The 21,310-nt window shown below is 39.8% G+C and overlaps 2 protein-coding genes across 3 annotated transcripts; one reads left to right on the top strand and one right to left on the bottom strand.

The window, feature by feature from the left end:
• Window positions 1-123: 123 nt before the first annotated feature.
• LOC107043888 lies at window positions 124-5,906 on the top strand. The gene is made up of 5 exons (XM_015265562.1): window positions 124-473; window positions 1,190-1,599; window positions 2,269-2,370; window positions 2,437-2,603; window positions 3,175-5,906. Exons 1-5 carry the CDS (start codon window positions 398-400, stop codon window positions 5,228-5,230), a joined length of 2,811 nt encoding a protein of 936 aa, XP_015121048.1. The 5' UTR covers window positions 124-397; the 3' UTR covers window positions 5,231-5,906.
• Window positions 5,907-9,406: 3,500 nt separating this feature from the next.
• LOC107043890 (ABC transporter G family member 20) lies at window positions 9,407-17,796 on the bottom strand. Of its 2 annotated transcripts, none has more exons than XM_015265566.2 (3): window positions 17,456-17,796; window positions 14,670-14,809; window positions 9,407-12,185 (listed from the first exon to the last, which is right to left on the bottom strand). In XM_015265566.2, the coding sequence occupies exons 2-3, from the start codon at window positions 14,774-14,776 to the stop codon at window positions 10,178-10,180; spliced, it is 2,115 nt and encodes a 704-aa protein (XP_015121052.1). In that variant the 5' UTR covers window positions 14,777-14,809; window positions 17,456-17,796; the 3' UTR covers window positions 9,407-10,177. The 2 variants fall into 2 exon arrangements, with proteins under 2 accessions (XP_015121052.1, XP_015121050.1); XM_015265564.2 differs by lacking the exons at window positions 14,670-14,809; window positions 17,456-17,796 and adding exons at window positions 13,655-13,794; window positions 13,873-14,071.
• Between the last annotated feature and the right edge of the window lie 3,514 nt (window positions 17,797-21,310).

Here is a 21,310-nt window from a genome sequence, read left to right as displayed (position 1 = left end):
CCATTTGTATTCAAATAACGTCGGTAACGTAGACATCCCCTGAGCCCCGAGCTGTCAATTAAAAAATCGGCTCCAAAAATAGAAAACAGCTGGGGCCTGGTCGCAGGATTGGTCCGTCAGCTTCACCCCTCGGTTTGCCTCGGTTCCGCGAATTTGGATGAATATAAATCATGGAAAAATGGTGAACTACTTGACTCGTTCAGTCGTCACCAAACAAAGATGGCAGATGCGTCAAAATTATCGTAGGTACGCATGGTCACGTCAGTGTCTCACGATCTTTAAACCGGAGCAGTGAGTTCTAACCTCGAATGAACATTGAAAAAAACCTCAAAACCATCCTGATAATGCAGTAACAGTTGTTTAGTTTATCGTAATTGTGCACTAGAGTCAGTGGAATATGGCGCCAACGAGGGTTATACTCATGTCATGTGGAAGTTACAATCCACCGACCCACCTGCATCTCCGAATGTTTGGTAAATACATCAATAGTTGCATGTTTTTGTTAATCGATAGTTGTTTCATTATTTAGTGAGTCAGCAGTTGGCGGATATGCTGAGGCAATCGTAAAAATACCGAGTTGACACACGTCACCGCGATTAATAGATAATTATCGAGAATATTCGAAGGACTGTCTTCGCGATTAAATGGGGTTTCTGTTTGTTTTTTTAGGGAGAAAGGGAGAAATTAGAGTTGCTGGGGTGCATCCAGTTTTATTGAATTCGCTGTTTCAATTCAAGTTCATTTAAACTTGCTGAAATTCTACTGATAATTAGGCTGATTCGAGTCTTCGCAAGTGGAAGTTTTCGTTCAATTTTAATTTAATTGGGCTAATTTTGTTGTTTGAGACTTTTTTTACTGGAGGAGATAAAGATGAAATGTGAATGAACGAACATGATAATTGAATTACATAGAAACGGAGAACAGTGTAATTAATTGAATTGTCACGCTGGGATCGATTGAATTCATTCTGTTTGTTGAAACATGCGAAAGTTGTTTTTTGTTGCGGAAAATGAAAATAAAAATGTTTTGGAGCGATAATTATATTTTCAATTGGTCTATTCATGGAAGAAAGTAGAAAATAACAAAAATGGGGAATTAGTCTCGCGGGATTCCCCATTTGTTCGTTAGTTTAATGACAAGAAAGAATATTTTCAATCGTTCGTTCATTGATTATTGTCTTGACGATTAGAAATAGCGAGGGATCACCTGCATCGCATGGGCACCCACGAGGTGGTCGGTGGTGTGATATCACTGGTTCACGACAATTACGGAAAGAAGGAATTAGCGCCATCCGAGCACAGGTGTGCAATGGTCAAATTGGCAATTCAGAGCAACGAGTGGGTGAGACTCAGTACATGGGAAATTAGGCAGAATAGTTGGACGAAGACACGATACTCGTTGCAGTACCATCAGAATTTACTGAATGCCATTCTACTGGACTCACCGGATATTAAAAATCAGGTGGACATTGAGGATTTAGAGTGGATTCCCGAGAATGTGAGGAATGGGAGTGACAGGAGTCCCATTCAAATTAAATTGCTCTGTGGGGCTGATTTGTTGGAGAGCTTTGGAAAGCCTGGCTTGTGGGCTGAAGAAGATGTTAGTATATGATCTAATTATATTCATGAATTATCGGAGACCCAATGTTCAAACCAGGGAGAGCCATATCCATAAATTATAATTGCTGTCAAATAAACAATTTAACTTGAATAGCCAAATTTTTAATCATTCATTAATCACTATTTGAGTTAGGGAGATTGACGGATCTACTTAATAAAAAATTTATAATTCCATATTTTTAAATATTCAGTTGATCATCAATTGTAAATTTAGATTATTAATTATTTTACCATTTTTTAATTTCGATTAGTATATTTAAACATTGATCAATGTGAGTGAAATTCTTTTACTATTGAAGAATCGGAATGATGGCCGTCCCTGGTTGAAACGAAACATGTCCATTTTATCTGGAAATTCTATTGGATTTCGATTGAACTTCTGTTGAAAATTTTATTAATTTTCGTTTCATTCTATTGAAGAATTCCACAGCTCAATAGAAACTATTCTATAGAAGAAATTAGTAGAAATTCATCTTTCTATACAATTTTTTCAGTTGAGCCATTTTCCGTATTCATATCTACCGAGAATGTCTCAATAGAATGAGTTGTACAGAAAAATCGACTTCGCTGGAATTTTTAATGAAATTCTTCCCCACGTGCCACCGAATAAATTCACCCTCAGTCTCCCTAACTTCCTTGTCATCTCCAGATTGACGCAATCCTGGGTCAACACGGTTTGGTAGTGATCACGAGAGAAGGCTCAAGTCCCAACAAATTCATCTACGACTCAGACATCCTCTCCAAGCACATGGTAAGGCAACCTAACAACCCTCTAATCTCCCAGACGAATCCCTCACGTTTAATTTTTCCATTCAAGCACAATATCTACATCGTAACCGAGTGGATTCCCAACGAAGTGAGCTCCTCCCGAATAAGACGTGCCCTCAAGCGCGGCGAGAGCATTAGGTACCTCACCCAGGACTCTGTGATCGATTACATCTATCAGCACGGAATTTATGACGCCAAAATTACCTCAACAACAACGTGAGTTTAAAAACAATTTTGTTCAATTAATGATCCAATACGAGAGACCTATCCCCACTCTATCTATCCTTGGGCCATCTTTTAGTAGAGAAGAATGACATGGAAACGTGAAATAGTTTGTGATTATTTAAATGATCGTTTAGAAATCAATTGAACTCATTTTGTTTGTTGAAACATTCTGGAATTTTTTTTGTCGAGAAGATTGACGATATTTTGAAGGAATAATTAGATTTTTTTTTCATTAGTCTATTGGTGAAGAAAAATTCTTCGGAATAAACTGAGCTCAGGTTTATTACAATTAAACGAAAATAACTTTAAAAAAATGCATTTGGAATTACTCAACAACAATTTGAGTTTAAAAATAAATTTCCTCCAATCAAACAGGCCAAAGCAGGCCACCCATCCCTTCACCCTCACCAATTGTAAATATGTACACCTCGAAAATCAAACTTCCACCGCTACCAGAATAAATTATTAAAAATCATGCTAAAATTTATTTTTCACGCTGCAAAAACTAAACCTCATTGAACTTGGAATTCAATGAACCTGGAACCGAAATTACCCTCAAAAGTAAGTTTGAATCATCCCCAACAAACACGAATAATTACCTGCACATTGATAACAAGTACAATACAGTACTATTGACCCCATCACCGAGTGACGTGACAATGACAACGCCCAGTCCAGTGGAAATAATCACAATAGACATTGGTGAAACAGTGATAAAGAAGAACATTCACAATTCCCCTTATTACACGACAAACGAACGAATGTTCGACAAATTACCAAGTGTAATACAGGAGAATGGTAACAAAAATTCACCGATAAGTGGTAAATCAGCATATCCTGGCCAAGCTAAGCAGATTATTACCACTGAGACTGGTGAGACACATATTTTTTACGAGGTAGGTTCACTAAATGACAATGATACCAGCACAAATGTACAAAATCACGATGAAATTACCTTAGCATCTGCCGATACTGTAAATGTCAATGATATTAGCGATAAGTGCCCTGAAATTAATGAATCACAATCGGAAAATCGTGAGACGTGTTATCAGATAGACGCTAGTGTGTCCTTCGACTCGATAGACGACCCACTTCCCTCAGAGCCCAAGTCAGAGGAGTCGAAAAACGAGAGTAACACGATAATCGAGGAGACGACAGTGTTGAACTCCCCGAGTGTCAGCGAGAGCAAACCAAGGGGGGAGCTCCCCCAGGACCACGAGGAGATTGCGCCGGTCCCGGAGGAAGTTCCATCAGTCCCGGAGGTCCCCCGGGAGCCCAAAGACCCTCACTCAGCGACCCAGATCGACGGAAAGTACTTAAAATCCGTCGTCAACTCTCGAAAGAGCCCGAATAGAGTCAGGAACTCGGAGCAGGTGGTGCCGATGATGGAGTCCGACGAAATCGAGGGGAAAATCGATCGCAAGTCCTTCCAGGGTAGCCTCGACTCCATTAGCCAGAAGAAATCGGAGATGGATCTCGAGAGGTCAAAGTCCAAGTCGAAGAGTTTTGAACTGCTGAAATCCGACTTTTCCCTCAAGGAATTTCCTTTTAAAGACGAGGATTTGGAGGACACGGGGTCTCAGGAGGAGAGTGCAGCGTTCATGACAGCCAATGAGGAGGAGCCCGAGGAGTTCTGCTCGGTTTGCTACAGCAGGGAGCAGGAGATAAGGAACGTCTATCCTCTGAGATCGACTAATAGTTCCCCGAATGAACAGGACTCGACAGAATGCGACATCTGCAGTACCTGCAATCTTCAGGAGGCCGAGGCACCCCCGGGGATGCCGCAGTGCGAGCTCTGTGAGATCTGCGGGGATATTGCCATGGAGGAGGACGTGGTGGCCTCGTCGAGGCCTGAAGCCGATGAATCTCTGGACTTTCGGCTGCTCTCGGGCTCCAGCCATCTCCCCCTGAGCCTTTCGCGGAGGAAATTGCGGGGTGGGAGGGTCCCTCTCGATGGAAGGATCTTCGATATCAATGATGATGTTGACTGTCAGGACATCAACGAAGAGGATGAGGACGGGGAGAAGCCGGAGTCCGCTGAGAAGAGGGAACGAGCCCCATCGACTTCCGTTGAAGAGTTTTCAGGTGATGACTCGACCCTCAATGACATCGAATTTGAGATTGAAAACTGCGGGCTGGAGGTGGATCCAGGGGAGATTAAGGGGAAAACCATTATCGAGGAGCTGCCGGGTGAGGCCGAGGCTGGTGACAGTGCCTGCAGGATTAATCGTGGGTCTTCCATGATCAATAGAGCCACTGAATCGAGGACTGAGGCTCGCAGGAGGTACAAGTCGGTGGATAATCTTCCCACCTCGAGGATTAATCAGGCGAAACCAGCTAGCAAGGAGGATAAGGCACTCGTTGTGAGGCACAGTGGGAGAATAATTGGATCGGCGGATAATATCAGGGCTCCGAGGCCCTCCAGGAGTGTAAGTCTTCTGCGGAAATCCGCGGATGATGTCGGCAGGATTCGGGAAAATGCCGAGGGGGAGGATGAGAGCGGAAAACTCAATTGCAATGGCAGTGTCGAGGGGGAACGGGTACCCTCTGATACTGTGAAATTTATTCTTGGAAAACATGGTATTAAGATCATAAGTGATAAGGAGACTGCTTTGTAGCTAAGGATTTATACGGAAATGCTCTAGTCATTTTCGTATGTATGCCGGCTGTTTTGGGTTGGGGGAGGAGCACTGTTAGAAGAAAATTGAAATTTTCTGATGTTGTATGGTTGATTTAGCGGGAATAAGTCGTGGAACTTTGAACTTCAAAGGAAATTCAGTGGAATTCCAATTTTTTTAGCAAAAGATGAATTTTTTTTTCATGGAATAATTAAACTAACGTTTACGGTTTTTATGGACTTGTTCATTAAATTGGGAATTTTGGGCGAAGAAATTCCTCGAACTTTCAATGAACCTGTCACTTGATAAAAAATTTCAAGAGGCGTATCAGAAATTGTATTCAAACAATTTTAACAGTGAAGTGTGGAGTCTACGAATTATCGACAATCTTTACTTAACGTCTTCGAGTGCATCCAGTGCACGGATATTTTAATAAGTCTAGGAGCTTCCAGGTTGATATTTCGAGGATTATAGTACTGGGTATAATATTGATGTTATGATTGCAGTAGGCTGCTCTTTACTTGTGGCTTTTTACCGTTAAGGCATGACGTATGCGCTATTCATAAGTAACTGCTTACCATCGAATAGACGATAGAGGTTCTGTAGGTTTTTCGCATTTTTTTGTCAGTTGGTGTCAGTATTTTTTCTCTTTTCTGGAATAACTAGCAACTGTTGGAAATTTTTGACTGATAACTGAGGCGATTTTTTTATGGCATTGAAGCCAAGTCTTTGAATTTTCAAGTTTTTCCTCTTTTTTGAGATGAGTAACAACTGTTGGAAATTTTTGAGTCATATTTGACGGGGAGAATTCGTGGTATTTAAGTCAATTCGATGAATTGTTAGATTTTCATTGGAGATAAGACAATATTTTAGCTGAAGGAACTATACTGGCTGATGCTATCTAAAATCTCTGGCAAATAATGGAAGAACTCGTGTTCTCTTGATGAATAACGCGCAAATAGCAACTTTTGAAAATTTCTGACTGAAATTTGAGAGAAAATGTTTTCAGAAAGAGAGAATTTTTCGAATTGTCAAATTTTCAATGAAAATAATAGTACATTATGTCATGAGGGCGATAAGCGGCGGTTTGTGAGGAGTGTGGAGTTGCAGCAAGAGGCGTGGCAAGCAGGAGACGAGGATCGCCGAAGGCGATCCGAGTCGGACGCTTGCCATGCCGAGTGTTGCAAACTCCACACGACTCACAAACCAACGCTATCGCCCGAATGGCATATACTATTTTTCGTCACGAAGGCCCGACGCGGGTGTGGGCGCGGGAGGGGGTCCAGGGGGACGAAGTCCCCCTGGTGGGGGGGGTTGGGGGGGGGCGAAGCCCCCCCCCACTGAAGAAAAAAATAAAAGCAATAGAAAAAAATAAATCGAAATAAAATCAATATCAGTTGATGCGAAAATAAATAACTAGTAAAGTCCGCCAAAATATCCAAAAACAGTAGGTTGATGACGGTAATTTTGGACCTGTGAAAAGAAAATTGCATAAAAAATAGAAAATAAGAACAGATATCAAAGATAAAAGAAGATACTCAGCTGTTCAATTTTTCTTCTTTTATTAAGAACAGAAGTCGACGTTATAAATACTGATATTTTAGAAATTGTTGTTTTTTGAACAAAAATATCAACTTTAAATTGAACAAAAACTCGGAGAGTGACTTTTTTCTAATGATAAATCTTCTCAATGACACACAACAACATGGCTACCACTAGTGGGTTAAGTTGTAGAGAAGGCCGCTAGAGGCGCTGTACAGCTCATCCGACTATACGTTTACCCGAACGCAGAGCGCATGCCCAAGTGGGGGGAACGTCAGGGCACATGGTGACGCCCACTTTATCGCTCCTAGGATGGGTAAGTGAGATTTACCCTCCTTGGAGCACCGAGCGTCTCATTTACCCTCCTTGGAGCACCGATTATTCAAGTGCCGCGGTAAACTCTCTTTACCCCCTCTCGACAGAGCCCGAGTAAGCGCCGTTTATCGGGCCGAGTGACGAAAAACAATTTTATTCATCCTACCACATTATCTATCCGCCGATGCTATCTGAAATTTCCGAAAAATAGCTGAGAAATTGATGTTTTCTGTGGAATAATCCGTTGTATTTCTCCATTTTCACAAAGCTCTTATCGAAAATTTCAATGAAAAATTTCCAACAGAGCCAAATTAAAAATTTCAATTTTAAATTCGTCTTATTCCACCACTCTTTGCTCAATTCTGGAATTGATTTAATCCATTTTCAAAAGTCAATTCACCAAATGATACGAATTAGGAAGAAGCCATTCCCAGGAGTGCTGTTGAAGCATTGAACATTGGGATTCAATTGGAGTTGTCCAAAAATAAAAAATAAATTTTTTATTTCTGATGTTAGCATGTGATATGTGTGTTTTCAGGGTACAGCAAAACCTGCATGCCTACTGTAAGACAGATAGTTGACTGTCTCGTTGCTGTTCATCCCATGCCACTAAGATGCGGCTCCTGTCTCCTACCTGCTAAACATACTAAATATTCACCAGCCGATAGTAGTATTATTAGCGCAATTAACAGCGTCAATGATACAACAAATAATAACGTTAATGGTCTTCGTAAATGAAAATAACTCATCGACAATATATTTCTTACCTGTGTAACTATCATTTTGCAGAATTAATAACGTAAAGAACTGCAGTCGCCAATGAGTAATATTTTTGAAAGTAGTATTGCTAGTTGACGTAGAACGGCTCTAGGCCGATGGTTTATGCTGTTATCATTTCCCTCGTGTCTTTATTTCGTCTGGTCTTACGTTATTAAATTAAACGTGTCGAATAATTGTATGTGTTTTGCTGCATCCGCTCGAACAAGACTGAAAGCTCATTTTACTGAGATGTTTTTTTTTCTTCTCCAAAGTTTAACTAATTTTCAATTTATTTTCAGCTCGTTTTTTTATATAGAGAATGTATTCTCGCTTTGCTCGATTATCGGAGAGAATGCCATTGTGTATTTTGAGAGAGAGAGAGAAAGAGAGAGGGAGAGATAAAGGAGAGACGATTGCGAGGACAGTCGAGGTGCGAGACCGAGCGATATTTTTACAATTGAAAAAAAATTAAGAGGAATAATTTTGCAGCGAAGCGGTAAAACGGTTTCAGTTGATTTTGACTATTCGCCAGTTTTCAAAGAATATCTTAGAATCTAAGGGAAATGGCAAAATTTTTGACATGACCGTTTCTATAGCACTCAATTCCCTCTACAAAAAAGGTCATTACAAAAATTTCAATAAAACTCCTTGATTTGTCAATGCAAACAGTAACTTAAATTGAAAAAAAAGTCGCTCTCCAACAAGTGGCCTAGAGGCTCAGAAATGTGTTGTGTGGGGATTTACAGAATATCCACGTATATTTCAGATATAATTCAGTCGTGTGTTGAGGAGAGAAATTAATTCTTAGTAACCCAGGCCAAACTTATGGTCAAATTTGGGCTATTTAACTTTGTCCACTTTATTATTACTCATAAGTCAACAATTAGTAGGAATATAAATTATCAGAAATGATAATTTTAGTAAATTTTCGTCATCTCCCTTAGATTCGAAGATATTCCTCAAAAACTCAGGTGAGAGCCAAGTCGACTTGAACCGTTTTACCGCTTCCCTACTGAATTGAATGCTCGTTGCACCTCTCGTCCGGCGTACATCGAATATTTTTCAATCGAGTTGAAATGATAGAATTTTTATTAATGTTGTAAATAATTCCATGAATTTATCGTGATTAAATCACAAATCTCAGATGTGAAACTTAGACGAATATGGGATTCGTACAATGTTGTTAGGAAGGAGGAAAATTATTCTCTTATTGTACTCGCGACTGAAGTCTTTTACAGCGTCAAATGCGGAGAAAAAACTTCGGAAAAAATTGCGTGATAAAACACGGGAAAAATGACAAGTTGATAATGTTGATAATTTTTCCCCTCGAGCTCTTGATATTTAATGGATTAAAACGTCATTTTCACGGCACTTTTTCGAAAACTTTTTTCTCCGCCAACGAAATTGCTTGACGATAGCAACTAAAAGGTACTTATGAAGATCTTACAAAGTCTCTGTCAACGTTTATAGTTTTCATGTGAGTCTAAGTAGCAATAAAATCATAAAGATGTGTAATATAAAAAGAAATGTATAAATAAATTACGAAAGAGAGACATTTAATGAGTTAAACTAAAGATGTATATCACATAAATATTTATTTACATCGTATAACTACTTCAAATCTACCAATAAAAAATAAAATTTAATTTGAACCAACAATTAGTAAAAATCATTTTGCTCTATTATACAAATGTATCAATTATGAGGCAAATTCCCATCTCCGGGGGCTTGACTAGATAAAATAATATTCCACGATTTTCATTCAACGAAAAATCCTAAATTAAATAAAATCAACTACAAACCCGATGTTCCAGATAATTGTATTCCCTACAATAGGGAACTGGCATGAATTTTTTTCAATTTTCTGGTCTCAAAGTTTGGGACCTCAATAACTCATTTATCATTCACCAAGTTTGAAATATTGCTCATTAATTAATAATTAATTGTTAAAATTTGAAGATTTCAAATTCTTTAAAATCGCTAATGACGTCACACAGACGATTGAGCGCTGGGCCAATCACAGAGTGGCTCGAGCCGACCTAACTCAATCTTGCGCTGCGCCTTGGCCAATGGAGGACGACAACTCCCCACTCTCTTGTTATCCGACCAATCGCGCGTTACCTGACCGTCTTTGTGACGTCATGACCGAAAAATTGGCCTCGAAAACGACTGATCTTCAATTAATTATCATAAAACATCTAGACAATATTTCTCCATAATTTTCGTCGTTTAGCTATTTATATGTTAGCTAACGAGGACCGCGTGAATAGGGGAATTAGAAAGAATTGAGCTTCATGCAAGTTCCCCATTCTGTCCAGCTTATATGAGCACTCAGGAGCTTTTGGCCCTGAGGCCAAGGAAGCACAGTAGAACTAGGACAGTTGTCCACCCGAAGATGACGAGAAAGCCTTGAAAGACTTGAACGTCATTGAGTCTGTAGCCCTTATCCAGAACATTCCTCAGTGCAATTCCAGGTACTGTAGTTGGTAGGGCTAGACTGAGCCATCGTAGGACAGTGGGCATTCCCTCGACCGGCCAGATACAGCCGCACAGCAAGATCACGGGGTAAAAACTGCCAGTGGTTATGTAGTTCGCCATGGTGTGTGATGCGCACAACACAGACACCAGGAACCCGTAGCACATACCGCAGACGCCCATGAAAAGTATCATGAAGACGACAGTAACCATCGAGCCACTGCACTCGAGGTTGTACTGCAAGAAGCTTATGACCATTGTCACAGACACCTGAATGATGATGATCATAAACTGGGTGATCAGGTGAGCGGTCAATATCTCGGCCGTGGTGACGCCCTGCACCAAACTCCTGTTCCAAATTCCCTCGTGGCGATCCGATATGATCACCGAGGACGATACAGCAGTCGACAGGAAGAATATGACAGTCAAAAGGAAAGTGGGAGCCATGAACGTCGAGAACTTCTGATCCATTCTCCCAAAGACAGGGTCTTCGAACTTGAGAGGGATATCAGCGAAGCGTTTCGGGATGCCGCACTCCCTCACGATGTCCTCGTAAACGTCGAAGAACCTTTGGAACAAAGTCTTCTTCATGTACAATCCTATCTGTCGGTCCCCCATGTCCAGAGAGACCTCTATCCACCCACTGGAGTTGGAATCAACGTCCAAACGATCCCGCCGCGCTTGCAAGCTCTTGGAAAAGTTCTTATCGAAGTGCAGAAGACCCACTGCATGTCCGAACCTCACAGCGTCCCTCGCGTCCTTCTGGTCGTCGTAGAATTCACTCCTTCCGATTGCCGATTGAAAGCCGCTTAGGAAGCGACAGCTGAGGTCTACGTAGTCACAGACGTCCTCGTCCTCGTCGTAGATCACAGCTCCCAGGTAGTTTCCCCCTGCGCAGTCGCCAGCCTCGTCGTTGACCACTGCCAGCAGGAGATCCTTCGGATCCTGGCCGATGGCGTTGAAGAACAAGTTGACTTGGATCAGTGGAAAGATGAAGGCGAAGAGAATTCCCCCGGGATGGCGCAGGAACTGAAGGCAATTCTTCACCATCAGTGCCTGGAACTTGCGATTTCTCATTCTTTTGAGCTTGAAGGGGGCTCTCCTCGGGGCTGACACCTTGTCAAGGTAGTCTCTGCTCGATAGGTTGAGGCCTTGGTCGGGATGTCTGTCGTTTCGGATCTCCTGGAGTTCAGTGTCGACCAGGCTGTTCTGCCGATACACCTGTGCGTCGTTTTGCTTTTGACTCAGAAGCAGGAACGCCTCCTCCAGAGAGTCGCAGTTGCATCGCGCGAGGAGTTTGCCAGGCGATGCCTCGGCGAGGAGCTTTCCACACCTGAGAAGACCGATTTTGTTGGCTTCCTTAGCCTCCTCTATGTAGTGAGTCGTGATGATTATCGTTGTACCACCCGTTCTCGCCAAGTTGACGAGGAAATTCCAGATGTTCTCGCGCAGCAGTGGGTCGAGCCCCACTGTCGGCTCGTCGAGAATCAGGAGCTCTGGATCGTGCACCAGGGCACAGGCAAACGATACCCTTCGCTGTTGGCCACCACTCATGTGCTTGATTAAATGGTTCTTTGGGGGGAGCTGCAGTAAATCGGAGAGGAAGGTGTAGCGGGATTTTATGGCGTCGTCTTCGAGACCGTTTATTCGGCCGAAGTAGTAGAGCGCACCGATAACTGTGAACTCTTGGACGAGGGATATCTCCTGGGGCATATAGCCCACTTGGGGACCTGGTATTGATGAGGATTTACTTCCTGGGTGACCACCCAACACCCATACCTCACCGCTGTCCAATTTTCGGATCCCCACGATGCAGGAGAGGAGGGTTGTCTTGCCACAACCACTTGCTCCTAATAATCCGTATCTGGAATTCAAGTCGATTCAGTTCATTTTTCAGGTTTGAAGGACATTTAGTAGAAAAACCTAGGGCTCGGCTGAGAATAGAATACTTTTGTTTCTTGATGGTACTATTACTGTTTCACATCGACTCTTCACGTATGAAAAAATTCATTTGTTTTGCAGTTTTTGGCCTCTGCGGTCATTAGATGGTTCGAAGTGGAGGAATCTATTATGTCTGAATGATAAAAGTTGATCCAGTTATTTGGATTGAGCCCAATATTTCGACCCCCTTTGCGGGGTCCTCCTCAGGTTTTTGTATTAAATGTTCTCATAAGTGTTGGTTTGTTTATAACTTTTATTTGAACTGCTCAATTCACAACTATTGTCATAATTTTGTCAATTTGAGTCTGGAATTTTTAATGAAATCAAGATAATTCCTGGAGCAATTGCAAAATTAGTTCGAATTCGTCTAAAAGTTTACTTGAATCGGGATCGATTCATGATGATGTAATTGGTGATAATCGATCGATTCAATGAAGGCCTGAATGAACTCTAGAATATGAACAATAGTGCATTGAAGTCAAATTAATTAATGATAAGAACTTGTTATAGTTCGATTTACATCTCAAGCGGTTTTAAAAATGTCTTCAACTTCAGTAATAGTCTGTTGTCTTCGAAGCTTCAATACACTGAATTATTCAGTAGATAAAACAAAGGAGATTTAATGATTCATTCATTTTTGAAGGACTTATTGATTGTGAACCTTACAACATTCTCGTAAACATTCAATCGAATTAAGAAAACATCAGATATCGCTGCATTAAACCAAACAAACTTTGAAATGACCTCAGTGAAATTATTTGTTATTCCATTATTTGACACCCTTTCAAAAATTCAAACTAATTGACAAATCGATCATGAATGGAAAATTTATGTGGAAATATTTGTCACAAGAATTTCCTTGAGCCTAAAAATCTGTTATAATACGAATAAAAAATAAGAAGAAAATCACTCGACTCCGGGAATTTTTGTGCGAAGTCAAGGAAAAAGTGCGAAGTAAAGAATTAAAATTGAAGATCATTGGAAGGTCACACGTGAATGAAGAATTCGCAAAATAGCGCGTTTGTAGCTGTTATTAAATATTTAATATTACGATGATCCTTCATTGGGAAATAAATAATTCAGCAAAATCTCAAACGAGTTAGTTTGCAAATGATTCGCTATTGACTGAAGAATTTTCCGATCTGCTTCAATGATCTGGGCCTCCACCACAGCAAACATGAAAATATTCGTCGCAACAATTTTCGCGAGTCTAAAAAGGAATATTCAGTGTCAAATTACATTGAATTTTCAGTGAAATCTGAAATTTCAATGCCATTGAAAAATTGGAATTCGAGAAGAAAAATTTTCAAGTGTTGTAAATAGGTTTCTAATGCTTAATAAAAGAAAAAAACCACAAACTTTTCTTCCCAAATTATTCTGATCTACACTCACATTGTGCCCCTCCGTACAGTCATATTGAGCCCATCGAAAATAGTGGATCCATCTCCGAGGGATTTTCGCGCATTTCTCACAACAATAGCTTCCGGCTGCGGTGACATCCTTCACCCTCACTCGCAAATCGAGAGTTCAATCTGAAACATCGTTCAACACCTTAAGCCATGAACCACAGTCGTGCTTCATCTCAGCCCAAGTCTCTCGTTTCACTTCACCTGCGCAATCCACTTCAATTTCTCTTTTTTTGCTGAATATTATGGTAAAGGTACCATGTTACTAGGGCTAGAACAGTTGGAGACTGACTCGCGGTGGCCGAGGAGCTCTCGACCGACCGGATTAGGTTTACCGTTAGGACTAAAGTGATGTACACACGTCTCCCTACCTAATCCCTCCTCAAAAATTCCTTTTGTCATCGATTCCCTACGGATTTGAAGCGATTTTTATTGATGTCGAGGGCCGGCGACTGGGGAAGGTGGGGAAAAATGGACACTATTCACACATTTTTTAAGGGGATACGTCGGTAAAATTTCAGTCCTCACTGTTCTAGAGACGCGAAAAATCTGTCTTTAAATTTTTCGCGTCTCTAGAGTAGAGTAAAATTTATGAAAAATTAAAATTCATTTATCTAAATCGCGTGCTCTGTCCCGTGCAATGTCCCACGCTTGAGATACACCGTCTGAAATTAATCACAAACGAGATTAATTTTTTCTCGAAAAAACTCAATATAAAAACATTACACCTTACAGACGCCTTTTTAGCCTCGTCCGGACTAAAATATAAACGATTAATATTTCTAATGTTTATGAATGAAGAATTAATCATTTAGGGCCGAAACTTGAAAAAGAGATTGAAGAATTGAAAAAAATCATGCGAGTTCCCTATTATTCTCNTGCCATTGAAAAATTGGAATTCGAGAAGAAAAATTTTCAAGTGTTGTAAATAGGTTTCTAATGCTTAATAAAAGAAAAAAACCACAAACTTTTCTTCCCAAATTATTCTGATCTACACTCACATTGTGCCCCTCCGTACAGTCATATTGAGCCCATCGAAAATAGTGGATCCATCTCCGAGGGATTTTCGCGCATTTCTCACAACAATAGCTTCCGGCTGCGGTGACATCCTTCACCCTCACTCGCAAATCGAGAGTTCAATCTGAAACATCGTTCAACACCTTAAGCCATGAACCACAGTCGTGCTTCATCTCAGCCCAAGTCTCTCGTTTCACTTCACCTGCGCAATCCACTTCAATTTCTCTTTTTTTGTTGAATATTATGGTAAAGGTACCATGTTACTAGGGCTAGAACAGTTGGAGACTGACTCGCGGTGGCCGAGGAGCTCTCGACCGACCGGATTAGGTTTACCGTTAGGACTAAAGTGATGTACACACGTCTCCCTACCTAATCCCTCCTCAAAAATTCCTTTTGTCATCGATTCCCTACGGATTTGAAGCGATTTTTATTGATGTCGAGGGCCGGCGACTGGGGAAGGTGGGGAAAAATGGACACTATTCACACATTTTTTAAGGGGATACGTCGGTAAAATTTCAGTCCTCACTGTTCTAGAGACGCGAAAAATCTGTCTTTAAATTTTTCGCGTCTCTAGAGTAGAGTAAAATTTATGAAAAATTAAAATTCATTTATCTAAATCGCGTGCTCTGTCCCGTGCAATGTCCCACGCTTGAGATACACCGTCTGAAATTAATCACAAACGAGATTAATTTTTTCTCGAAAAAACTCAATATAAAAACATTACACCTTACAGACGCCTTTTTAGCCTCGTCCGGACTAAAATATAAACGATTAATATTTCTAATGTTTATGAATGAAGAATTAATCATTTAGGGCCGAAACTTGAAAAAGAGATTGAAGAATTGAAAAAAATCATGCGAGTTCCCTATTATTCTCAAGAATCAGATGAGATGAAGTTAAAAAATTGAAGAAATTTACAAATTTGTTCAATGTTCATGAATCAGCAATGAATTCATCGATTTAGCTCCGTGTAAGTTCATCGCAAAGGGAAGAACTGCCCCCTTCTATTTCATTAATAATTCAATGACTCATTAAAATTGCAAAAAAACAACTCAAATGTTCGAGAGATCAAAATACTTGTCGAAATGACGCGCATTGGAATCTGTAATTGAAATGGATGGGTAAGTCTCTTCGATTATTCGTTTCCCTCCAGTTCTTGTGGTTTCAAATGCTGCATTAAACCCAGCATTTTCCATGACGCCTCGCTGCGAGACTTGAATAACAAAACATTTCGTATTTTTTTTGCACTTGAGAGTCTCAAGATGAACAAGAGGCTGAATAAAATCGGAATTTGTGGGGTCGGATACGTGAGAAGCTGGGGGAAATGAATTCAATTTGTCTTTGCAGGAAGAAGTTTCTCGCTTTCAGCGAGAATATGTGAATTGCAGAACTCATGATGGAAAATCAGTGTAAAAATAATCACTTATTGTGAGATTTTTTTTTTGAATTAGACAGAAAGTCTCGAATTCTCTGTACGTTTCGGTTAAATCAGGCACAATTGTACTTGAACTCGATTGAAGAGTCTATTTACCTCAATTTTCCTGATTTTTATCAATTTTTATACAATAATTGAACTAACATTTACTTTTTCTTAATTTTCCAATCAAATTGTGAAATTCCTTGAAATTCAGTCGAACAGCCATTTCACGGAAATTTCCAACAAATGTACCTGAAACTCCAGTCCAAAATTCTTAACAGTGTAGTTTCACTTATTTCATCGTCCATAGAATAAAAAAAGTAAATTTTTTTCATTTCAAGCAAAAAGCCTCGAATTTCTCAACAGCAAGAAATTTACATTTCGGTCTCAATGTAATTCATAACGCTTTTATTATCAAACTTGTATCATCTGACACTTTCAGTCAATGAATATGTTCCACTGAAATTTCACAGAATTTCCAGTAAAAAATCGTCCTGAAAATCGTCATGTAAAAAATTGTCCTGAAAATTGTCCCTGAACCGTCAATTTTCCCCTGAAAACTTTGTTCCCCGAGCAGCTCCTTGCAACGAAAAAAAAATCAACCTCTCACGAATGCCTGCTACTCCGGAAGTGTAATTGCGCGGAAAAATCTAGCAGCCGCTGCCAGAAAATGACGGCCAGTGCAAGTAGATCGAGTACACTGAACCATTCATTGTGCGTGTGTACACACATGTACACATTTTTTGTTACATCCCGATGTGCTAGTCCAATTCACCACCCCCTCTCTTTACTTTCTACACTCGCCTATTTATTGTCTCGTGACTTAGCGTCAAAACAAAACATTTTTCACAAATTGCTAGAAAGCGAATGGACGAAAAAAAAAATGATAATCTACGAGGAGTAATCATGTAAACAGAGGGTGCCTCAGTATCGAGTGTATGGTGGATAGAAATTGAAGGAATGATGATTGCATATCCCGGCTAATGACATTGTTTCTCCTGAATTCTTTCCGCAAGTGTGTCATTACTTCACTTTCATGAATTTCTGTTGTTCCAAGATTGACCATTTCATCTTGTCCTTCCTTTTCTGCAAAATTAACAGAAGCACTCCAATCGTTCCCCGAGATTTATCAACGCAGAAGGCAATTTTCAGGGCACAATAAATTTTTTACATGGCATTTTGCCGGCGGAATTTCCGCAGGTTTCACCGAGTCCATAACGGTATTGTTGGATTCGCGTGGCTCCAGTGGCCCACTGTCAAGGCGAAGGACACCGCAGCCTGGATGATGGATCAAGGTAACAACAGACTTGCTCCCGATAGCCCATTTACATCCAAATTAATTTAATTACTCACCAGTGTAAATAAAATGCACTTCCTCTTGAACCACTGAATTATTTTCCTCCCGTTCACAAATGATTTTTTATCTTGTTGAGTTTATTTGGCAAACTCTTCGTGCAGTGACAGACGGCAGTAGGCGCTCTCAATTCATTAGTGGTAGCCGTAGCTAATAGTAACTAAATACAAATTGTATGTAAATTCAAGGGGTAATCGTTAGTAATCGATCAGACGAGTAGTCCCGTGCTCGGGGGAATCGCGTGTTGGACTGTCGCTTGAGGACGACGATGAGGTTTCGGTTTGTAATTTTGTCTGGCTGAACATTTTCCCTCCCTACTTGAATTTTATACCATCAATGTTTATTCGTATGCCTCTTCGGCCGCTGGGCGCTGGAATTTCTTCCATTTCTCAGGCCTCCCTCTCCTCTCTCTCGATGTCTGTCTCTCTCACTTGAGCCACCTCGTGACCGACTTTTCGAGAGCTCTGAGTTGGCAATTTTTTTCTCTTTGGCAAGAGGTGAGAACTTAAATTATTGCGAAAATTTGTAAATAAAAGCGGTGTCGTGGAATTATGGGGGACATTTAATCGAGCGTTTGCTGCAGTTTTTTTAAATTTGCCGGGCGCGGCTTTGGGATCTGTATTATCAACTGTTTCTGGTTGTTGGTAAGGCGGTTTCGGGGGGGTTATTGAGTAGGGGATGAGATAATTTCTGATTTATCGGTTGTTGGACAACCGCGGAATTGCAATCCGATTCAATTTTTTATGTTGACAGTTTGGTACAGATTACACTACCGATTCAACCATTTTTAGTCATCAAATTTGTCAATTAAATTGCGTGAGAAAAATTTGAAAATGTCATGAATATTTAGCGTCATTAAAATTCCATTCGTTGTGTGGGAGTGAATAATTGAAATTGTTTAAACTTTCGGAAAGCAGATTTTTTTAGGCATGGAATAGATTTCCGGTGGAATTCTGAATGTGAATAAATTTGTTACGATTCAGAACAAATGATTTTTACGGTGGAAAACGGATTGTTTATGAATTATTTATACAAAATGACGGCAATTGTTTAAAATTGTAATTTTTTATTTAATTGCATTATCAATCTTCTTTCAAAGGTCAACTTTCTAATTTTTTCGGATTTCTAAAATGTTTTCTAACGGTTCAATATCGAGATTCAAATTCAGACCAGCGAAGTTAAAATAATAAAATCACGCTATTGTAATGATTTTACTATTTTCATTTCTTTATTATGATAATCATTTCTATCAACCTCGACCGACGTTTCAATAAACAACAATATCCCCGACTCATCAAAACATCAATTAACTCTCGACAACACAGAAGCGCGAGAAAAACCCACGATAGTATGAAAATAATTGACCCAAAAAAGCCAACAAGTGTGAATAATAAAACTACTGAATAATGAAGGGCGGATAAGGCGTCAATAAACAAGACAACTTGTCTCTCCACGGCACTAGTCGACCTTGTTCTCTCGCAAGCGCGAACCTAAACGTGTCAATGTTATCACGCTCCTCATCCTCTCCGCTGAATCTTACACATCGCGGAAATGAAATAATATTTACCCCGATGGGCTCGGCTCAGTTCCAAGAAAAGGCCCGTTGAAATTCCCATTCCTCCTCGAATATCCGCTTCGAACTGAATTGACTGAAATAATATCGAAAATTCCCCATTATGTGCCGTGTGGACATTCCCGCTGACAAGCATAATGACGGCCCCAACAATAGCATTTCACAATAAAATTCAGGTCGCGAAAATAAAATTCAATATTCGACAGAATGAAAATAATGAGGCGCAATTGAATTGTCTTTGCATGTTTTGGAAGGACAATTACATTGTCGCAAAACCATTATAAAAAAACAGAAAAACATTTCATTGAAAGGATAGCTTGAGATAAAATTCCAGAGAGGAATAATAAGAGGAAATCATCTTGATAACATGAATTTTGAATTCATTATTTAATATGCAAATAGAACAAATTTGAAATTCCACTGAAAATTCAATGAAATTCTCAATTTTTTAAAATCAGAGCGACGAGAATTCCATATTTTAATTGCATTTTCAGTTAAAAAATGAATATTATATCATGGAATAGAGGTTTTCATTGGAATGAATGTAAGTTGAGCAATGTAGCAGAAATAAATCAATGATTGTAAGAAGTGTAAATATTTAGATTAAGTTATTCAAACATTAGAGAATGTAAATAAATCTTGTAGATTTGCGCACTGTGAACAATAAAAAAACCAGAAATAAATCGATCAATAGAGCATAGTCTGGGCTCATTTCAAAGAGAAAAAAGCGTATTCTTCAAGAAAAAAAACTCTTCCATTCTATCACCAGTGGAATAAGCTTTCATTTGAAAAAAATTCTAGAATCCATTTTGCCCCCTCATCTCCTCTCAGTTCACACCGAAATTCAGGTGGTGAAAAAAAAATCAACATTCAACAGAATGAAAATAATGAATCGTAATTGCATTGTCTCCGGAAGAGTAATTACATTCTCTTCGTAAGAATAATTACATTTTCGCGAAAAAAACGATGAAAAACAGATGCAAAAATACGTTGACCGTACATCGTTTCTCAAGGCGAGCATGTTTTTTGTCCTCCTGGCAACTGGAAACAGAAAATAAAAGCATTTCTTCTACGCAGTCCGTACACTTTGGACTCCTCCATTGTGTTCGCCTAACGTTTGTTCCCTCTCGGTTCTTTTCCTCTCGTTGAATTCCCTCGATTCGCGTTAATGTGATTCAAGGTCATTAACTTTGGACGAAAAACATCAGTCATTCATCCGCCAAAATACGTTCACTCGACTGGTCATTTGCATGCGCGAGGAGAGGAAGCGCCCACAACGAGTCCTGGCAAATATCAACGGCTTGCATAACGCGTTAATAAGCGAGGCCAACTGCACTATCAGGGGCCAGCATCCTTGAGTCAGGTCCAAAGTCAGGATTCACGACACGGTATTTGTTCTAACACCTGACTAACACTTCCCCTTTGCAGGTGAGTAAACATGTGCGTCATGGGGGAAGAGAATTTGAATTAATTTTTTCTTTTCATTCTCAAGTTTTTTTCAAGGCTTGTAATGAGAGGAGATTGTGCAGATAGAGTTAATTTGGACTTTTGGGGAGACTGACATTGAATGGGATCGAGAAACGTCAGGGAATTTCAAATTTCAAAGGAAATTCTTTACTTTACTGAGAAATATCCCCGAATTTAAGGGAGATAACGAAACTTTTGTAATGACATTTTTTGTGGGGCGAATCGAGGGCTACAAAAAGGGTCTTGTCAAAAATTTTACTATCTCCTTCAGATTTCGAGATATTCAGTGAAAACCGGTCAACAGTCAAAATCGACTTGGACTGTTTTACCGCTTCACTATTAATTTCAAGCAGTGAAAGTCAAATTTCGCCGAAAATTCAATGAAATTCTTATTTTTTGCCCAGCAGAAACACCAGAATTCCTTCCTACTTGAATTTTTAATCGAAAAATTAATATTATTTAATTCTAATAGAGGATTTCTTTGAAATAAATTATTCATTCATTTCCTATAATTGAAAAATTCTGATTAAAATGAATAGAAAATTTCTGGGAGTAATAACTTTTTGTCTGACCAATGGAAAAATTTATCAGAATGAGCACATATTTTTCTTCTCCGTGCACTAAAATATGAGGTCTGGTAACAATGTTTGAGACCAAGGTCAGTATCAAAATTAATGGGATGACCGTCGACTACTTCATGCAGGGAATTGCTGTCGTGACGAGTGCGTGGTAATGGTGGGACATGACTTCTTGGACGAGAGAATTCGTCTCATTGAAACGAAAAATCTGATTCACTCTGCAGCATCGAGTGAAA

This window comes from Diachasma alloeum, unplaced genomic scaffold (genome assembly GCF_001412515.2).
Source record: "Diachasma alloeum isolate Michigan unplaced genomic scaffold, Dall2.0 Dall_scaffold_00648, whole genome shotgun sequence".
NCBI lineage: Eukaryota > Metazoa > Arthropoda > Insecta > Hymenoptera > Braconidae > Diachasma > Diachasma alloeum.
The sequence above is the reverse complement of the archived record's forward strand: the minus strand, read 5'-3'. Positions and strand labels throughout refer to the sequence as shown.